Source organism: Takifugu rubripes, chromosome 3 (assembly GCF_901000725.2).
Source record: "Takifugu rubripes chromosome 3, fTakRub1.2, whole genome shotgun sequence".
Classification (NCBI taxonomy): Eukaryota; Metazoa; Chordata; class Actinopteri; order Tetraodontiformes; family Tetraodontidae; genus Takifugu; species Takifugu rubripes.
In genome coordinates, this window is record NC_042287.1 from 2539332 (window position 1) to 2559433 (window position 20102).

The following is a 20102-nucleotide window of genomic DNA, read 5'->3' on the forward strand; positions in this document are numbered from 1 at the left end:
CACAGGATGACCTGATGAGCCTCAGATGTTTTCATAAAATGAATTTGTGATGACAAACAAAATATTATATTGTATAAACTGTTTTTTTTTTTTAAAATATCTCTTTGTTTCTTCTATTATCTGCCTGTTAGTTTATTGCAATTGATAAATCTTAGTTCTTCTGATGATATACTTGTATGTGTGTGGGTGTTTAATTGAAACTGAAATCTGACAGTGAGTACGTTGGTTATTGCATCACGCCCGTTGCAGTAATTTAGGAAATGTTCTAATAATTGTCTTTAGCGCTTCAGTTTAATGAGTAACAGGCTCATAAAATATAAAGTTCTGTATTGTTTATTTGAGGAGCAGACGTGGGGTCCGGCAAAAATCCTTATAACACAAAAATAATGCAAACCTCCACCAAGCAGATCCCCACATATTGTGACTTGCACCCCTAGTATAGAATATATAGGCAGTAGTAATAAAAGGGTACATAGAATAGACCTTATAATCAAAGCCCCTCGGCTTTTTGGAGGAGCAATGGTTAAAGTCCCTCTGGAATCCGAAATATTCCCCGTTCTAATAATCTGTTCCTTCGCCCAGCGTCAAAACCTTCAAACGGTTTATAACCATTTGAGTTATTTTGCCAACAAATGTCATATAACTTCCTTGGCGGTGGTAATAACACATCATTCCTATGACAGGATTACACACACAAGACACACACTCACACACACACAGTTGAGATCAGCGTCTCTGTGTTGCTTGTATTATATTGTTTAGTAAATCGATTTTTGTAATCGTGTGCAGTAAATTACTGGTGGTGAAAGTTAAGTGTTGTCGACCAAAATCTGTGTAACACATGTGTATAATATACAGACTCACATCACATCTTTAATTGTGCTCATGTTTATTATACACTGAATCATGCCGGTGCCACGGCAGTGATTTTTATGTTTAAAACAAATATATATTTTAACTTACAATGGAAATGTTGTAAATCACCATGATCTAAGAGAATGGGATTTGATAAAGAGGTTAATAAAGATGTTTGCAACCTATGACCACCTGCTTTTTGCTGCTGTTGCTCATTGGCATGCAAAGACGGGCCCAAACTGTGAAATGCACGTAAACGTGGATCCTTGTTCTGGTCTTTTCAACCTGAACATACTAACCTGTTGGGCTTACAGCCACACTTTTTTGTGAGGCACATCCATTAGCAAACTATATTGCTCCAGATCTGGAACCAGTAGCGCTAAATGTTGTATTCAGGAATCCAAGTGTCTCGGGATCTTTCAACCGAACGATTTCAACCGTAGCGTTTGACACAAACACATTAAAATACACATCCCCTGTATTCTGGGAAGAAGTGTGACTTGAGTCAGAGCTGTTTCCCAGATCCTAATGGGGTGGTGAGATGCTGGTGTTGGTTCCAGTAGGGTGGAGGTCAACAAGCCTGCTGCTCCACCATGCAGAAAGTGCTCCTCAGAAACAGGAAAAGGTGTAGAATGTGAGGGAGGACAGAAAAAGGAGAAAAACAGACACATATATAAGTGTTGTTTCTTTCTGACAGCATCGTAAGTCTACCTAAATATATACAGCACAGTAAGTAAATTGATCTCCACTATGGAGGAATCAAAAATGTACTTGATTATTTATAGATTTTTCCTTATTTTGCAGTGGTGGCTTAATTATGTTCAGCTGTTGATCTCTGTAAGTCAGAAGGCTAACCATAACTAATAACCTACTCCATTAGTACCCACTCCCAACAAGGCTACATGTGAGAAAGGAGATGGTAGGGACATTCCATATGGGCTGTCATTCAAAAGCCCTTGCTCTCCTGTTGTTTGTGTTCATTTAGATTGTACAAAGAAACATTCTTCAAACGTTCTTGGATGTGGCCTGCAGGTGGCACAAGCATGGTCCCATATCAAAAATTTCAATAACAAAAGCAGCTATCAGCAAAGAAATACCACCTTCGCTATTCATCTAAACATTGACCGAGTCGATTTATGTAATGTTGGCTGACAACCGGAGTCCATTTTGACTAATATTGATTTTAGCAACCCTCTGTTGTTCATTCATTTCCTTTGAGCCATTAGCTGTCAAATCTGCTTCATCTAAATGCTAACAGTATCTGTACAGTGTAATATTTTAGTCTTCCTTTTACAGTTTTCCTGAATTACTAAACACTAAAGTACAAAACATATTTTTCCCTGTGACGTACTTGTGCAGGTGGCCATGAGTGTGGCCACCTGTTAACACAGTCGTTAAACGCACCTCCAGCACAAGTGTCATAGCTGACGCACAACCACTAAGACTGTTCACTCTTGTTGCTAAAGATGGGATGGAACCAACGTCAGCCAGGTCAGAGTGAAGAACAACAGCGGTAGGAGGCGGTGTATGAGGAGGGTCAGGCAGAGTTAAGAGCAAGAACAGTAATTATGAGATCCATTCTACTATGAGACAAAAGGTAGAGAGACAAAAGGTAACAGCAAGTAAGGAGAGTGTCCTCAGAGCACCATTCAGAAAGGACAGAGGTCAGCAAACTCCTGTATGTGCATGTAAATCAGGAGTGCATATGCTCTACACTACAGCATAGGCCTGTCTTCATGTGGCTATATCTATTTTTATTTGTAATGTTTGAGCTGTATTCTATGAAAGACCCCATGAACTCATCTCATCTCATCTCATCTCATGGACGAAGGCAGGGTCCACCCCTGGATGAGTCACCAGGTAATTACTGCGCCTTATGTGAACATTTTTGTGGTTTTGGCACCTTGCACAAGGGTACCTCGGTCATGCTCTGAACCTACTGTAGTGGTCCCAGGTACTATAGAGTGCACGTGGAAAACACTTCCTCTACTCAAGACCTCTTCTCACCTGAGAGCTAATCTCACATCAGAGCTTTGCTATCAACTGTTCATCAGACAGAGTTTTGCTTGCTTCCATCACTGGACACGAGGGCTATACTCCGGTTTCTGTCTTGTCCGTCTTATGCGGATTGGACTGTTGAGGTTGGTCTCCAATCCGAGCCAGGACAATAGCCACTCCTCTCGACACCATGCTAGCACACCAGCTAGCTGCTGGTGTGTGAGATGGCAACTATGGATCCTCACACCAGAGGAGACTTTGGGCTCTGTTGCTGTGGGAATAAAATGCCCATCCATTGTGCGGTACCTGTCTGGGGGTTGACCCCCACCTGGTTTGACCCTGACATTTTTAAACCCTGTAGACACTGAAAAGTTACTATAACAAATAACTTAAGAAACGTTTAAATGCAAACAGGAAAAAAGTGGAACATTATTTTAGCCCAGTTTTATTTAGATTGTTATTGTGTTATAAGAGGAAAGAAAAAAGAAAAGAAGCAAAATTTTCAGGCAATAACTACGATGAGTGTGAGGAGAGTCCCTGATCAAACGATGATGACATGAAAAAAAATAAGACAACATATTTCCTCAAGTGGCAACTCACATAGAAGACAACCAAGCAACTCTGAGGACAGAAATATACCTGAATGTAGACATAAAAATGAAACAGAAGTAAACACAAAGCAGTAGTCAGAGCAACATATAATAGTATAGGTGGTTAAAAATCATATCCATGGCTCTCCGAACCTCAGAATGAACTTAAGAAAAAGCACAAAAACCCTCTGACAACACTGTTATTTAGCCATTAAATGACCATGGTAGCAAAAACATTTCTTGCTCCTTATTGGACTAACATATTGTAGTGAAACCAACACATAAATATGAATTCATTTTCAATAAGTTAACTTACAGGAACAAATGTTTATTATTCGTAACGTGAAAAAGAGCTGGCCCCACTTTATTTCCTGCAGTCCCCGGTTTTAGTAACCACGGCGCTCCACACATGGTGCCAGGTTCAGGTCAGGCCCATCTGTCCAGGCTCACTGCTGGCTTCAACACTTGAGAAGGAAGGAGTGATGATGTTCTGGCCAAAGCTCTGGTCTGTGGCTGATGACTGACACAGAGAAACGCCATTTCAGCACAAACAACAGCTCCACAAGCAATGTTATTGTTACGGTCTGGGTTTGAACAGGACCCGAAAGCAGGCAAGAACGCAGTGATAAAAAGTCCGAAACCAGTTTCATTCAAACAGAAAAATGGCAGTCATCCTGGACTGCTGGGAAGCACAAGTTCAAACCTCCAGGGCGCAGAGAGAGCTCCAGCAGGAGCCAACACAGGAGTCGGATTCTGCACGTTTCACGAGTCCAGCAGGATGGCATGGACACCTCGAACGAGCAGGGAAACGTACCGTACACAAGATACCAAATACACTAGCAAATTCCAAACACACCAAAGTCACCAAAATACTCCAACACTGGTAGGCCGCAGGTGCGACAGCCTGTGGCGGGAGCATGGCTCCACCACGCCCCCTGCAGGAAAAAAACAACCCAGAAGCCTGGACCCCAACAGTTTTGTTTTTTTCAACAAACCACTATTTGATGACCTTGGTTTGGAAATGCCCCCATTTATTCGTTCATTTGCAAATATTTAGACGTGACCCTACACATATGCAATGCATATTCAGTTTTGCTCTTGATGTTTTAATAACTGAAGCCATTTTTCCAACAAAAATGCTCAGCATTTGCCTAGTTTTAGCTAGTAAGCCCACTTATACCTCCACTAAGGAAGCGCATTGCATTCACGAATAAAAGTGTAAAAAAGAGTTACTGCTTATCTCATACTTATGAGAAAAGATTTCATCATTACGAGTCCATTTTCTCAGAATTAGATTTGCTCATATTTCCGCCTCGGAATAAGACATTGGGATATATTGATACTGTGACACTGCCGAGGTGAGTGAATATCCAGCACCAGTTTGAAGTTTTCTGCCCTTGATTAATATCGGTTACTGTCAGCCATAACCACACCACACCAGAAAGAGGGGGGCTGGAGCCGATTCTGTAGTCTGGCATTGACCAGTGGTCACGACCACTAGGGGGACCAGATACACTGGTCTGTGCGGAGGTTCTAGCCACCTGCCTGACGTCTGAACAGTTTCTGGGTGGTTTTTGCAGTAGTTATTATATTTTAAATACACCTTTACCTTTTGCGGGTGTCCTGCTCCTGCAATGAGGTCATACACAATATGTGGAACTAACAGACAGGCTGGGTTAATATGAATAGTAGTAGTATGTAGCAATCATACTAGTCATAGAATGATGAGAGTTGATTACTGACCAGGTTCTCAGGGGGTCACTGTCCATTTTTCTTCTTGAACCCCATTTTTATTCCGTGGCTCTCAAACCAGCAGGAGACTCGGCACGAGTTTGATCATTTTATTCCCTCCATGATGATGATGATGGTGATGATGATGAGCAGGATGATGATGATGAGGAGGAGGATGATAGTCGTGCACTGACCTGCCGGCCAGCTCCAATCACCCACTCAGTTCTAGCTTGATTCCTCTTTGTAAACAATGTAATTGCACATATGATGTGTGTCTACCTGTCCCCCCCAACCCTCTTTTCCTCCCCCCTTCTCCTCCCTCGCTACCCAGACGGCCATCAGCAGGAGGGTCCCCCATATGAGCCTGGTCCTGCTCGAGGTTTCAAGGTTTTGCTTGTTGGGGGTCAGGCCCTGGGTCTATCAAGCACCTAGGGACACTGAAACAGGCTCTATAAATGAAGATGAATTGAATTGAATAAAGTACAATCTCAAATTAAACTTACATTTATTTGACAGTGTCTTTTAGATTTTAATGTAACAATCCTTTAAAATACAACACAAATTTTAACCAGTTTAACTGGCCAGTAATAGAAAATCTATTTTGTTATTATGTAGTAGCAAGGATGACAGTAGTATTTATGGTTGTGACTCACTACCATTGATTAAAGAAATGAATTATGCATGATAGACAAACTATAATGTCTCATATTTATTCAGGTGTCCAGGACCTCAGGAGTGATGCCACAGAGCAACAGGGGCGGTGGAAGCTCAGCCTGTTGGGAACTGGGCTGAGGAGTGGAGGGTTCTGGGTTCAAGCACCAGTGCAGCTAAAACATGGGTGTTCTGGTAATAGGGTTAGGTGCCAGAACACCTTCGGAACACTGCTGAGGTACCCTTCAGCAGGGTACCAAACCCACAAATGCTCCTAGGGCCCTGCGATTACCTGGCAACCCATCCTGGGGTGGACCTGCCTTCACCCATCTGTAGCTGGGAAAGGCTGCAGCACCCTCCCGTGACCCCCAAAAGGGATAAAGCAGGAGGAAAAGGATGATAATGATGATGACGATGAGAAAATACTACCGCCCTCTAGTGGAAAATGTTTAAATGCAAATATCGACTCCAACCCCTGCCGGGCAGAAAGGGCACCCTCAAACTCACACTTACGTACCTGGGCTGAACTGTAACAAACTTCTCAACCAACTCCCTGACAAATTCAAATGCACAACAACAATTGTATATGACGCCGCTCTAAAGACATCATCGAAAAACTAAACAACATTAAAAAACAAACAATGCTACAATGCTCCTTAAAATATTAATGGTTTGTAAACAGTATGCAGGCATCCCCCCCACAGGTTTTGTTCAGTATGATGTGCTTCATGGATATAACCTCACTGACTGGTGGCTCAGATAAACGTCTTGGACCTGCTTCGAAATTAGATCCTGAAGAGGAAAAGGAATCGTGACGATCCTAATGGTAAAGAAGTAGTGGGCGTGGCACCTGTCCAGTTCAGGATAACTACAAAAGATCCCACAATTACGGGATATATTATGTCGCGATTGCCAGACAATTACATCGGAATGCAGGGAGGTGTATTCCAAAGAAAAAGAGCAAGTGGAAAGAATAAACATAACTGGACACAGATTCTCACGTGCATTATTTGTCCTGATTTTAAAAGAGCAGTTAAACTCACACTGCCCAAGCAGTCCTCGCTGCTGCCAGCTGCCTTCTTCTTTCGAGCCTTATTGGGGATCCAGTGGCAGACCAGACTGTCATTTTGCACACTGTAGTTCTTATGGCCAACCAGCCAGTAGGTCTTCATTGTACCTTTGCCCTGAAGGAAAGGAAAGAGGTTGGTGCTAATCCATGGAAAACACAACCCCAAACTAAACATTTATCACAATTTAGGGAAAACAATAATGAGCGTAAGAATTATAAATGATACTTATGCTAACATTGGGCATGGTCCAAAACATAACAAAACAAACAAACTTGAATGTAAAGTGTGAATGACATTAAACAGCTAGCATAATCCAAACATAAGAGTGGCGGGTTCACCTTGACCTCGATCTCTCCACGAAGCTGCAGCTCATAGGCATCATCCCTGCTCAGAGCCACGTACGTTTCTGAGCTGGTGTGGATTCTCTGGGCTGAGGAACACACAAAGTAGGACTATGAGTAGGGCTAAGGGGAACTGAAATAAAGCTAAAGATGACATCACAGGTCCCGATGTGTGGGAGAAACGGCACAATGTTTCTGCTGTGTGTGTGTGTGTGTGTGTGCGGTCACATACGCAGACTGGTGGACTCCATCCTAGATGCTGTGTTAACAGTATCTCCAAACAGACAATATCTTGGCATCTTGTAACCCACGATTCCTGCCACACACGGACCTGAGCAGAACTCAGTTGAAATAAGTAACAGTCAGTGCTTTTTCTTTTTTCTGATTCAACATCTACAAATTCAGTATGATCTTGCAGAAGTTATTATTATTATTGCTGTTGCTGTTGTCTACACTATATGATTTACTTTATCAGCAAGATTCAATTATAACTGACAATAAAATGTTATGATCGAGTATTTAATGACAAGAACATTTACATTTTCTCACAGAATCATGTTTATATGTATGTATTTTAACCCTGTGCTGAAGTATTATCCCATTTCTAGTAAAAGGAACAGTTTCTGATTACATTCCAGCCAAACTCTTGGAACCTTCGGCGAGCTCCTCTCACCTGTATGGATGCCTGCTCGTAGCTGTAACCTGTGATGGGGCATGTGAGGGATGGAAACCTGTCGGACAGAAGCCACCAGATCGAGCGCCATTTTGGCGATCTCGTCGGCATGACTGTCCCCGTTCCTCTCAGGCAACCCGCTCACCACCATGTAGGCATCCCCAATAGTCTCTACCTAGTGTGGAGGATGTTTACCTTCTGTTAGAGCTCGAGAACAAAAGGGATCTACCGACAAGGAACTGTTATGGCAGCGATGATTATTACCAGCAGTAGTAGTGTTATGACACATTAACAGTGATGAAAAATGTACCTCAAAATGTTAAATTCCTGAAAATTGCAGATGACACTGTGCTGATCAGCCTCATTAGAGAGGGCAAAAAGTGTGCATGCAGACAGGAGGTCTGGACAAAGTCCACCTGAGGACAAGCTCCCGCATCACTGTCCTCAACAACAGATTGCAAGGCTGCTGTGGACACTTTTAGGATCCTGGGAACCACCATCTCCCAGGACTTGGTCATCTAACTTGGACACTATCGTCAAAAATGCCCAGCAGATGACGTAGTTCTTGCTCCAGCCATAATGTTCTACATGCCTCAGCAGCATCTGACCCACTTCGACTCTGTTCAGTCACCAAACAGGACAGACACAGGCTGGAGGGGACGATCAGGATGGCAGACAGAATCCCTGGCGTCAAACCGCCTTCATTCCAGTTCCTGTTCTCCTCCAGAGTCAGGAATCGGGCAGTAAACGTAACTACTGACCCATACCTGTTCTCCCTGTTGCCCTCTGGAGGGCGCTACAGCTCACTGTACACCTGCACAACCAGACACAACAGTTTCACCCTCCAGGCCTTCACCCTGACTAACACCTGAATCTATCCACCATCATTCAACTGTCCCGCTGTAAAACATATAAACACATATTTGTTCACTATATTGGTACAGGTAAGGTCTGGACCCCCATCCCTAATCCGGGAAATTCATGTCATTGTCCCAGAAATATTCACTGCACTGTTGTGTAAAGTTGTAATTAATCAATAATCAATTATTACGAAAGCAACAAGCTAAAATTGCTGGCATTGTGGTATTGCTCGACTTCATTAACAGAATATGCATTTTCTTTTACATCAATAAAAACTGTTACTTTTATAAATGACTAAAAATAACAGGATAATAGGCTAAAAACAAAAGGCTAAAACTAAAAATTAATGTTTGTCCTCCAATTTAACACACGTATGTTATGCACTTTTTGATAAATAGCATAATGGTTCCCCCTCAATAATTACATTTAAGAAAATATCTTGTTTGAAATAAGCTCTTTGCCCTGTTCCCATGACAACCCCCCCCCAAAAAAACTGCTTTAATGCACATCCTGATTGTTCACATTCATTTACTATAAAATAAAAACAAACACACGTAAAAGATTTTAAAGATCATGTATTCAGCAATATCTGTAAATATTCCTTGAAGAACATATAAATCATTTTATCAGTTTAAATGATTACATTAGTTCTTAGAAATATTACAGGTTCCTAACAAATGAGAAAATAAAGCTAATTTATACACGTTTGCTCACCTTGTAGACATCATAGGAGTCAATGCGTGTGTCAAAGCACATGTAAAGGTTGTTCAGCAGCTCAACCACTTGGAGCGGAGAACAAGAAGCCGAGATAGAGGTGAAGCCCACGATGTCAGAAAAGAAAATAGTCACCTGAAAAAGACAATCAGAGAAAAGTCACATGAACTCAAACCATATGTTCCTATGACTGAAAACAAATGCAGACCTCAACTGATTCTAATTCCACTCATCTCTCTCAAACAGAGAGCTTATGGTTCATCATATATTTACTCAATATAATCAAATGTCATCACTATAACTGTGTTCTATGTGAGCATATGCAGGTGAGTTTTCAAGTGCAGCAGTCAAACAACATTCTCCCAACAGGTCAGCTTGACATCATCGAAGTTTCTGCTATTTGAGTTGCTGGTGCCTCTCGTCCTTGAGGGCCGCTGGAACAGGCCGAGCTTGATGAGACACGATGAGTTTAAGTTAAACGTGAGAGTGCATTCCTTGGCGAGGTACAAAAACCGACTGTTTCAGAGCAGCAGCAGCCTCATCCCAAGTCCGGAGAGGTGCAGTAGGTTCGGTGAGCGTTCAGGTACCTCCGATACCAAAGGCAGTACTGTGAGGAAAGGACCCCCCCCCCCCAAATGCTCGATGCCCTGAACACGTTTATTGAATTTATCACTCTTTTCCCAAAACCATGAACAATTTTCATCTAGTAAGACACAATTTGATCTATTTTAGCCTTTTTACAAAACTAGAAACACAGGCTCACTCACAAAAACATATTTTTTCCTGTGACGGACTTGTGACTCATGATTGAGTGAGTGAGTGAGTGAGTTTGTGGTCACTTTGGGTCTAATAAAACTAGTAATTTGGCTAATTTTATTAGACCCAAAGTGACCTGACAATCCAGGGTCAAGACCAGGATCAGAGTTGTAGTCTTACACACCTCTCTGCTGCTTCCATAGAACCCTCATCCACCAACAATAATATATTTAACACTATAGAGGTAGTCTCTGTTCCATGGTTAAAAGTCACCAAGCACAGAGCAGGGGAGAGGTCAATCACCATAATCTTATTAAAATTAATACTAAAGCACCAGTTGGAGAAACTAATATCACAATTAAGTGTGGACTGTTAAATATTAGATCTCTTTTGTGTAAATCCCTGTTAGTGCACGACCTGATAGCGGATCATCACATTGATTTATTTTGTCTTACTGAGACCTGGCTTCAGGAGGAGTATGTTATCTTAAATGAATCTACTCCTCCTACCCATCTTAATTATCATATTCCTCGTGTTACTGGTCGAGGAGGGGAAGTGGCAGCAATCTATCACTCCAAGTTATTCATTAATCCTAGACCAAAATATGGCTCCAGTTCATTTGAAAGCCTGACTCTTGGCATCACCCATCTGAACTGGAAGGCAGAAAAGCCACTTCTGTTTGTAGTTGTATATCGGCCCCCTGCTGGGCCACATTCAGAGTTCCTGTCTGATTTCTCTGATTTCTTATCTGACTTGGTCCTTAGAACAGATAAAGTCATTATCATTGGAGACTTTAATATCCATGTAGACGTTGTAAATGACAGCTTTAGAAATGGCTTCATTTCATTACTGGAGTCAGTTGGTTTCCTCCAGCAGATAAAGCAACCAACTCATAGCTTCACCCACACCCTAGATCTAGTTCTGACTTATGGTGTTGAGGTAGAACATGTGTCAGTGTTCCCTCAGAACCCCCTTCTGTTAGATCTTTCTTTGATCACTTTCACATTTATGATTAAGGATTCTTCTATGCTCAGAGCACAGTCTTACTATAGCAGATGTCTTTCAGATAATGCTGTAGCTAAGTTTAAGGAAGTGATCCCTGTGCTGATCCCAGGACCACCGTGTGTTTCCCCAGGGATCAATCATTATAATCTTAGCCCTGCTGAGGTTGACTCTATTGCTGAAGGTGCAGCAACCTCATTGAGAATCACGCTTGATTCTGTTGCCCCCCTGAAAAAGAAAATAGTAAATCAGAGGAGGTGTGCCCCCTGGTATAATTCACATATCAGGACCCTCAGAAAGTGCAAAGACTGGAAAGGAAGTGGCATTCTTGTAAAATAGACAGCTATCATGTAGCCTGGAAAGACTGTCTATTAGTTTACAAAAAGGGCCCTCCGCAAGGCTAGAACAGCTTATTTTTCTTCTTTAATTGAGGAAAATAAGAGCAACCCCAGGTTTCTTTTCAGCACTGTGGCCAAATTAACCAAGAGTCACAGTGTTTTAGATCCACGTATCCCTTCTTCCCTTAGTGGTGAAGACTTCATGAGCTTCTTCACTGATAAAGTTCTAGCTATCAGAGAGAAAGCTAACCAGGCCATCCCAACAACTGGACCATCACCAGATGTGCTGACTGTGGGAACATACAGGTTCTCCAACGAGCCCTTAAACTCCTTCAGCCCTATATATTTTTCTGAGGCGTCTTCGCTAATTCAGAAATCCAAGACCACCACGTGTCTTTTAGATCCCATCCCAACACACCTGTTGAAGGATGTTTTACCAGTGATAGGCAGCTCTATCCTGGACCAGATAAATGGTTCTTTAGTGTCAGGTTATGTACCCCGGTCCTACAAGGTGGCAGTGATTAAGCCGTTGCTTAAAAAACCATTACTGGATCCTGATGTGTTAGCAAATTATAGGCCAATATCCAACCTTCCTTTTATCTCTAAAGTTCTTGAGAAGGTGGTGGTGACTCAGTACTACAGTAGGTGGTGGTGACTGGAGCACCTGCAGAGGAACAGCCTGTTTGAGATGTTTCAGTCAGGCTTTAGAGCTCATCACAGCACAGAAACAGCACTTCTTAAAGTTACTAATGATCTTCTTATAGCTTCAGATCATGGACTGGTCTCTATGCTGGTTCTGCTGGACCTCAGTGCTGCTTTTGATACAGTTGATCACAGCTTCCTGTTACATAGACTGGAACATGTGATTGGGATTAAAGGGACAGCACTAGACTGGTTTGGATCATATTTATCTGATAGATACCAGTTTGCTCATGTCCATGGTGTTCCCTCCTCATACAGTAGGGTTAGCCATGGCGTTCCTCAAGGTTCTATACTTGGACCAATCCTCTTCACCTTGTACATGCTTCCCTTAGGGAACATTATTCGGCAGCATGGGATAAATTTTCATTGTTATGCTGATGACACTCAGCTTTATTTATCCATGAAACCAGAGGAGATAGAGCAGTTAGTGAAGCTCCAGACCTGTCTTAAAGACATAAAGTCGTGGATGTCTTCAAATTTCCTCCTCCTTAACTTGGGAAAAACTGAGGTCATGGCTTTTGGTCCTGAACCTCTCAGGGATAGATTAGATCACATGATCACTCTAGATGGTATCTCATTAACATCTAGTCCCTCTGTGAGGTATCTAGGAGTAACCTTTGACCAAAATCTCTCCTTCAACTCACACATTAAATTAGTCTCTACAAGTGCCTTTTTTTCACCTGAGGAACATCACAAAGATCAGGAAGCTACTGACGCGGCATGATGCTGAAAAGTTAGTTCATGCTTTTGTTACTTCCAGGCTTATTGATTGAAATGCCAGGTAAAAGAAAATCAACTATAGTCTGTCAAGTTAACTTGGTTAAAACATATCATGTGCGTGTTTCCTTAGGGAAGGCGGCCCAAGAGTACACAGTTCTGCTAACAAATTCAACCATATCAACCGTTGCACCACTGACTGAGTTGTTGAGGGCTGGTGTTAAATATGTCTGGTCTCTGTGTTGTCAGCAGGCATTTGACAAAGTGAGACATCTGTTGTCCACAGCACCTGTACTTGCAGTTCCACGGTTGGATCAGCCACATTAAAGGTTGATACAAGTGATTTTGAGGCGGGGGCAGTGTTTGTGCAAGCCGATGATAAAGGTATTACAGGTAGTGGTAGGTAGTGCAGCAAAAGCATTATTTAGTTATAGAGAAAGAGGTACTTGCTCTAACTTTGGCCCTTCAACCTTTAAATGTTTATGTTGGGGCAGGTTCCAATTTAGTGGTCTACACAGACCATAACTGATAGACATTTTTGCATTCACGACAAAATCCTAATTGAAGGCTAATGTGGTAGGCCTTGTTCCAACTGTATCACTTGGATATTTGTCAAATATATAGTTGATAGTTCAGCAAAATAAAACACCAAATAAAATCATCATGTGTATAAGTAGAATCAACATAGCAAAAGCAAGCTAATAAACGCACCAAGTCATATTACCATATGGCTAGCTGTGTTTCATTGCATGCACAATAGAGATAACATGCCGGCATAGTGCAAACCTTTATCTTCAGACTGTCTCTAGTCTTCCTTCCTTTCCCTAAGATGCTTATATGTAGCATCTTTTGTGTAGCATCTGTTCCAGCATCTGTTACTTTGTATAATGTTCCTTTGTCTCTGCTATGCTGACGTGACCTTGACTGGTATCTTGTTTTGCTGTGAGCAGCCAATGACGACGCTTGAAGAGAAGTTCAAACTGCTCAGCTGCAGCAACTTGCTGCCCTCTGACTGCATTATGCTCTGACCAGTGTCTTCAATGCTTCAAATAAAATACTCATATTCTCGCATCTTTGATATGAACCATCTTTATTTCACTCTCATCGGACACACAGAAAATTCCACAAGATCCTCCAACAGAGTGTTGGTTGTCAACTGACTGGATTGTAATTGGGTTGCCTTTAATGGTTTCACAGGACCTAAATATGGCAATTATGGGACATTCTGGGAATATATAACTGTCTAAGTTATATATTTATAATGAATTTATTAATTTGGAAGAATAAGGAGTGCTCATTCCCATAACTTATAGTGGAAATGAGTGCAGATTAAACTGTTTTTGTTCTCATGCGCAGTGTCCTTGGCGCCAGAGAAAACCTTTTTTGTCCCCCCCCCCCCCCCCCTCGCGGGGGACCCAATACAGATTGCCCCACTGGGCACTCGCCCACATCGGCCATGTGAAGAACTGCAACTGACTGTCTAATACTTTAGAATTTGGTGTTTATACATAATAGTAAAGTCTAATACACACTACTGTCAAGCAGCGTAAATTGTAATGTACTGTATATAAAACGGGAATGCAAACACTATAGTATAAGTCTGTCTTTATGCAGCTATATTTATTTTATGTATAGAGTGTTTGAATTGGATTCCACGGAAAGGACCAATTTTTACTGTAATGTTCTTGTTTTCATTTAGTTTTTGACCTTTTGTGAATACTGATATTCAAACTGTGTTACTGAATTTTCAACTTTATTTTTCAAACAAAAAAAATTTTGAACTCTGACTGACTGCTCAGTCCTATTTGATGTTGACTATTTTGGAATGATCCCAAAAGATTTTTTTTGATCTTGAGAATGGATAAATCTGCTTTGAGGTGTTTGATTTTGCGAGGCTTTTTGAATATAGTATAAAAATTGCTTTTTGTTTTGAAAAAAAGGTTGGAAGTAGTCAAGAAATGTCTCTTAGCAGTTGAGAAAAAATGCAAAATCCAACAATAAAAATGGGACCTATGTTAAACAGATAAAATAAATTCGACGAAAGGGAGGTACATTACGGTACACAAAAAAAAATTATAATCTTACTACAGTTTTCTGAATTTGCACAGAAATACTGGTACGTGAGTTACAACGACCACATTTAACTCAGAACTCCCTGAACCAACTCTGCAAAACTACAAGCAAAATTATTGCTTTACTCTCAAAATGCAGCTCTAAACACACCTTTTTCAAAACACCACAGGATTGTCTGCGTTTGCCACATTTTTAATGAAGGAAATCTCCGTAAAAACTTTCACTTGAACAGATTTTTAAGGCCTGCTTTCAGAAAATGTGTGAGAACAATCCAGGAAACCTGTACGACGGCTCAACTTAGTGAATTTATTTTTTAATTTAAACAGTTGAATATACCGGAATTTCTACATAGATTATAAAGCAGATTCTTATATGAGGTTTTTAATTTCTAATGGACAAAGTGTCAAATCCAGAAAATCCAAGACCGTTGAGGCCTGTAGCTCGTTTCTGTCCTCAAACAAGTATTGTAAGATATTTTACAAGACACACACACACACACACACACAAACACACAAACACACACACACACACTTTAGAGGGGACTCAGCTGCTACAGTTTTCAGCAGCACACCTTGTTTTATGTGCTGATGAATATGGAACAGAGCAATTACAGGCAATTATATCAACAATAACAACAAAGGATGCAAACGCCAAAATTCATTCATGCTGATTGCAGCTCATGCAGAGGCAGGCTCTTTACAGCAACACCCCATATAATGACAAGATCTGGACACTGTGTGATGTTTGTGTGTAGAATGCTGTTCCGCACGAATAAAAGTCTGTTTGCTAACATACACACAAGAAGTGTTTTATCACACACATTCTTGAGTGTGTGTTTCCATTGTTACCCTTCACCTCTCAGGAATCGAGTAATAACTAAGTACCTCACATCCTTTTCTCCTTTTCTCTGTTGGTTGTCATGAAAACGTGTGCCAGTGGTGCGGTGTTTGGACCACGGTGAGAAATAACATATGTGAACGGGAGCCACACCCGCTGAGAACCTATGATTCTCTTCTGCTGCCACACGTCTTTGGTACCAACCCTACACATGACTCTGGGATCAAACACTCACCTTTTCATAGCTCTCGGCCTCAACGTGCTTTTGCTGCCGGAGTTGCTTGGCAACTGACTTTGGCAGCATTTGGTGCAGCAGGTCTTCTGCCAACTGCCTCTGGTGCTTCAGGTCCTCAGACTTCTCCTTCAGGTTCTGGGCAAAGTTCTGTATCCATTCAGTCATCTGCTTGAAAGAGAAGATCACTACCGGGTAGATAAGGCAGGCCCCAAACAGGCAGCAGACCCTCATACTCAGCTCGGAAGACACAGACTTGGAGGCTAATTGGAGAGCTGGCACAGCACGGTCGAATAAGCACTGCTGGGTGTTTCTCAGAGCTTCAACTCCAATGTGAGACCCTGACAGAACCTCTGTTCCTGCTTTAGAAATCCGCCACATGCTGGAGTCAAACATATATGAATCATTTACATTCTGGCTTGTGTTTAACTTCTGGATTATGTTCTCAAACCAGCACTCTTGAAATCGATCAGTCAGGATCATAGCCAAGCCGAGATGGGTCAGAACACAGCTCCACTTGTGCTGGAAGTCGGCGCGAGTAGCCAGGTGGTCAGAGTCCATTAACTGCTGGTTGAGTTCTATGAACGTGAGCAGAAGTCGTGCAGAGAGGACATCTCTCCACACGAGGTTCTGTTTGACTTTGTGGAAAGTATCTTGCACTGTGCCCCAGATATCCATAAGTCTTTCAATGGCCAAAGAATAGGCAGAAGTATATTTCCCGGTCAATATATTTGTATCCAGCGAGATATTTAGAAATCCTTGAACATTTCTCCTCATCTCCTTGCAAAAACCAGCCGACTCACTTGTGCATGGATGCCCACGGTCGTCATTTTGGCCCGACATTTCTCCACAGACGTGGTTAAATACAGGTAGCACAGCCTCAAAAAAATGTGCGTCCAGTGTGTCATTGCCAAAGTCTTTGGGAAATAAATGTCTCATTTTTTGGAGCTTGCTAATCAGCTGGAGGATGATTTTTGTCCTGCAAGATGTCAACTCATCATAAGCAGCCTCGGTGGTGTGCAGCAAGGCAAAATTCATTCTGAGGTCAAACAATACTGATCCAAGGAGGGCCAGAAAGGAGAGCAGGCAGGCCGTCACAATGCGCCGGACAATGAGGTTGCTGCCAAACAGGTTGAATACGGCAAACCTAGAAAAGCAAGAATAAATGGTTATTGAAGAAAGCTGAGCATTTAGGTGTACTACAACAGGTGGGTGTACAACAGTAGGTTGGCATACTACAGCAGGTGGGTGTAATACAGTAGGTTGGTGTACTACAGCAGGTGGGTTTACTACAGCAGGTTGGTGTACTACAGCAGGTTGGTGTACTACAGCAGGTGGGTGTAATACAGTAGGTTGGCATACTACAGTAGGTGTGTGTACTACGATAGTTTGTTGTATGACATTAGGTTGGTATACTACAGTCGGTGGGTGTACTAAAGCAAGTGGGTGTACTACAATAGATTGGTTGTATGACAGTAGGTTGGTGTAGACAGCAGGCGGGTGTACTACAGTAGGTGGGTGTACTACAGTAGGATGATGTAATGCAGCAGGTGGGTGTACTACAGTAGGTGGGTGTACTGCAGTAGGTGGGTGTACTGCAGCAGGTGCGTGGACTACAGTAGGTGGGTGTACTGCAGCAGGTGCGTGTACTACAGTAGGTGGGTGTACTGCAGCAGGTGCGTGTACTGCGGTAGGTGGGTGTACTGCAGCAGGTGCGTGTACTACAGTAGGTGGGTGTACTGCAGCAGGTGCGTGTACTACAGTAGGTGGGTGTACTGCAGCAGGTGCGTGTACTGCAGTAGGTGGGTGTACTGCGGTAGGTGGGTGTACTGCAGCAGGTGCGTGTACTACAGTAGGTGGGTGTACTGCAGCAGGCGGGTGTACTACAGTAGGTGGGTGTACTGCAGTAGGTGGGTGTACTACAGTAGGTGGGTGTACTGCAGTAGGTGGGTGTACTACAGTAGGTGGGTGTACTGCAGTAGGTGGGTGTACTATGGTAGGTGGGTGTACTACGATGGCTGACAATCTTGAATATTGGGTATCATCTGTAATACTGAGTCAGGAATCTGCTCTTTTTCTAAAGCTAAATGTAAAGATATAACATGTGTCCTCAGAGCTTGGTGTCATCATCAGGTTTAAGTTATTTTGTGGGTAAAGTTTATGTTTTCTATCAAAGATTTAGATTTATTTTGCATGTAATTTCTGTCCTCAGATCTTGTCTCTCTTTTGTCCTGTGCCTTGTGTTGTGTCTCCTGCGCCCATCTAATGTCTGCCACCTCTAAGAGTCTAATTCAGCTGCTGATGAGTGTGAGCAACAACACATGTGGCCTCATTCATAAAGTGACGCTTTCCTACAGACGTTAATACTGATGTATTTTCATATTTCATTCAAGGCTCCAGGCTATTTTATGGCTTTATAGTTGCTTTCATTAATATACTAATCCATAAAATAAAAATGACTAGTTCACAACCTTAAATGAATTTCATTATTTAAATAAAATAGTGACCATATACTTGAGCAGATTTTGGGAACTCATTGCCAACATTTATTACTAAATAACTTTGTATTTTGTCCTTTTCTCCTATATCCAACATGTTCGACCAGCTCTAACCAAAGTTAAATAGAATTTGATTTGTTGTTTTGGTCAGAAATTACATTAACTTATTATTCTGATTAATTGATCCCCATTCAAAACACTTAGAACCAATATGATTGAAATAAGAATTAATTAGTTATGTGTAATCTGTGTTTATAGGTCATTAGGAACTCTTTTAAACCCTAAATACACCTTTTCTGTCTTGAGTGATGTCAGGTCGTAACAAATATGAAAATATTTAAAGATAAAATATATTAGATCTAGACAAATGCGAAAGCTTTTTACAAAACCAACATTGGATATAAAAGAATGTCAACACAACTACTAAAGCTGCTGAAAAAAGACAGAATGATAAAATAATGTGTAAAGTCAAGCTTATTGTGATATTATATCTTTCACCAGCCTTTACTCCATCTTATCAGACCTCTGTGATGTGAGCCTCATTACAGCATCTGCATGTTGCATGTTTAATAAGACATGTTAAATAACAGACAAGTTTGATAATTAGGCCTGTTTGTGCCAATACTAAAAGCAAATTAGGGGAAATTAGGGGACATACAGCAGAGCTGCTCTCACCTGCACAATTTGCTGTCCCCGCCTGCATCCTGCTGCGCCCACGGAGCGACCCTCCTCTTTTTTTTTAACCTTCTTTTGAAAGAGGCCGAGGACAAGGTCCCGGATGCGAAACACTCTTTTTTCATAAACTCAAGGAATGATTTAAGATGCTTGAGAAAGTTAATTCAGTGTCACCTCGCACCAAAGCCGGGGTCAGTCAGCTCCCAGGACGCGTTTCTGCGTCTGACGGTGCCGGAGGTAATAAAATTAAACATACGGGGGCCTCTATTTCCGGTTTCCTCCTACAATATAAACGTCCATGTATGTTAGAAATAGATCTAACGTTTCGTTTTAGTTAGATGTGTTTTTCTCTAATATTTTTTGCAATTTCGTGTCTAGTTTTATTAAATTACTTTAGGCTCTCAGCCCACAAAGAAGCAGATCCATAGGTCTAACCTCTTTTAAATGTTTAAATTTGTATTTCTGTCCTGTTAATTTATAAAGATGGAACAATGACTCCAAAGCCAGACTTAATTCATCATTATAAAGACCTAATACTGTATACACTGTCTATCAAAATGACTTATTTGGCAGTGAGTGGGGGATTTTCTCAGGCATTTTTGAGGACATTCTAACTCATCTATTTGTCATCCAGCCCAGTTTTTAAATACGGATATTCTGTCCAGTGCAACTCACAGACCTCTAGTGGCCTAAATACTTACATTTTAAAAGATTTTTTTGCTTATTATGTTCATGATTTTATGTTTTTGTGTCCTTTAGGTCTGCCCATTGTCTATGTAAGGAAGTCC

At 41.6% G+C, this 20102-nt stretch overlaps 1 protein-coding gene across 3 annotated transcripts; it reads right to left on the reverse strand.

Moving 5' to 3' along the window:
• Positions 1-94: 94 nt before the first annotated feature.
• On the reverse strand, positions 95-19535 carry LOC101076108 (receptor-type guanylate cyclase daf-11-like). Of its 3 annotated transcripts, XR_003887933.1 has the most exons (9): positions 19315-19535; positions 16145-17288; positions 9485-9619; positions 7910-8084; positions 7469-7567; positions 7234-7325; positions 6869-7009; positions 5187-5611; positions 95-3963 (listed from the first exon to the last, which is right to left on the reverse strand). XR_003887933.1 is itself a non-coding variant. In XM_029834241.1 (8 exons), the coding sequence occupies exons 1-8, from the start codon at positions 19437-19439 to the stop codon at positions 3865-3867; spliced, it is 2010 nt and encodes a 669-aa protein (XP_029690101.1). In that variant the 5' UTR covers positions 19440-19535; the 3' UTR covers positions 95-3864. The 3 variants fall into 3 exon arrangements, 2 of the variants coding, with proteins under 2 accessions (XP_029690101.1, XP_029690100.1); XM_029834241.1 differs by lacking the exon at positions 5187-5611; XM_029834240.1 differs by lacking the exons at positions 95-3963; positions 5187-5611 and having other exon boundaries at positions 5633-7009.
• Between the last annotated feature and the right edge of the window lie 567 nt (positions 19536-20102).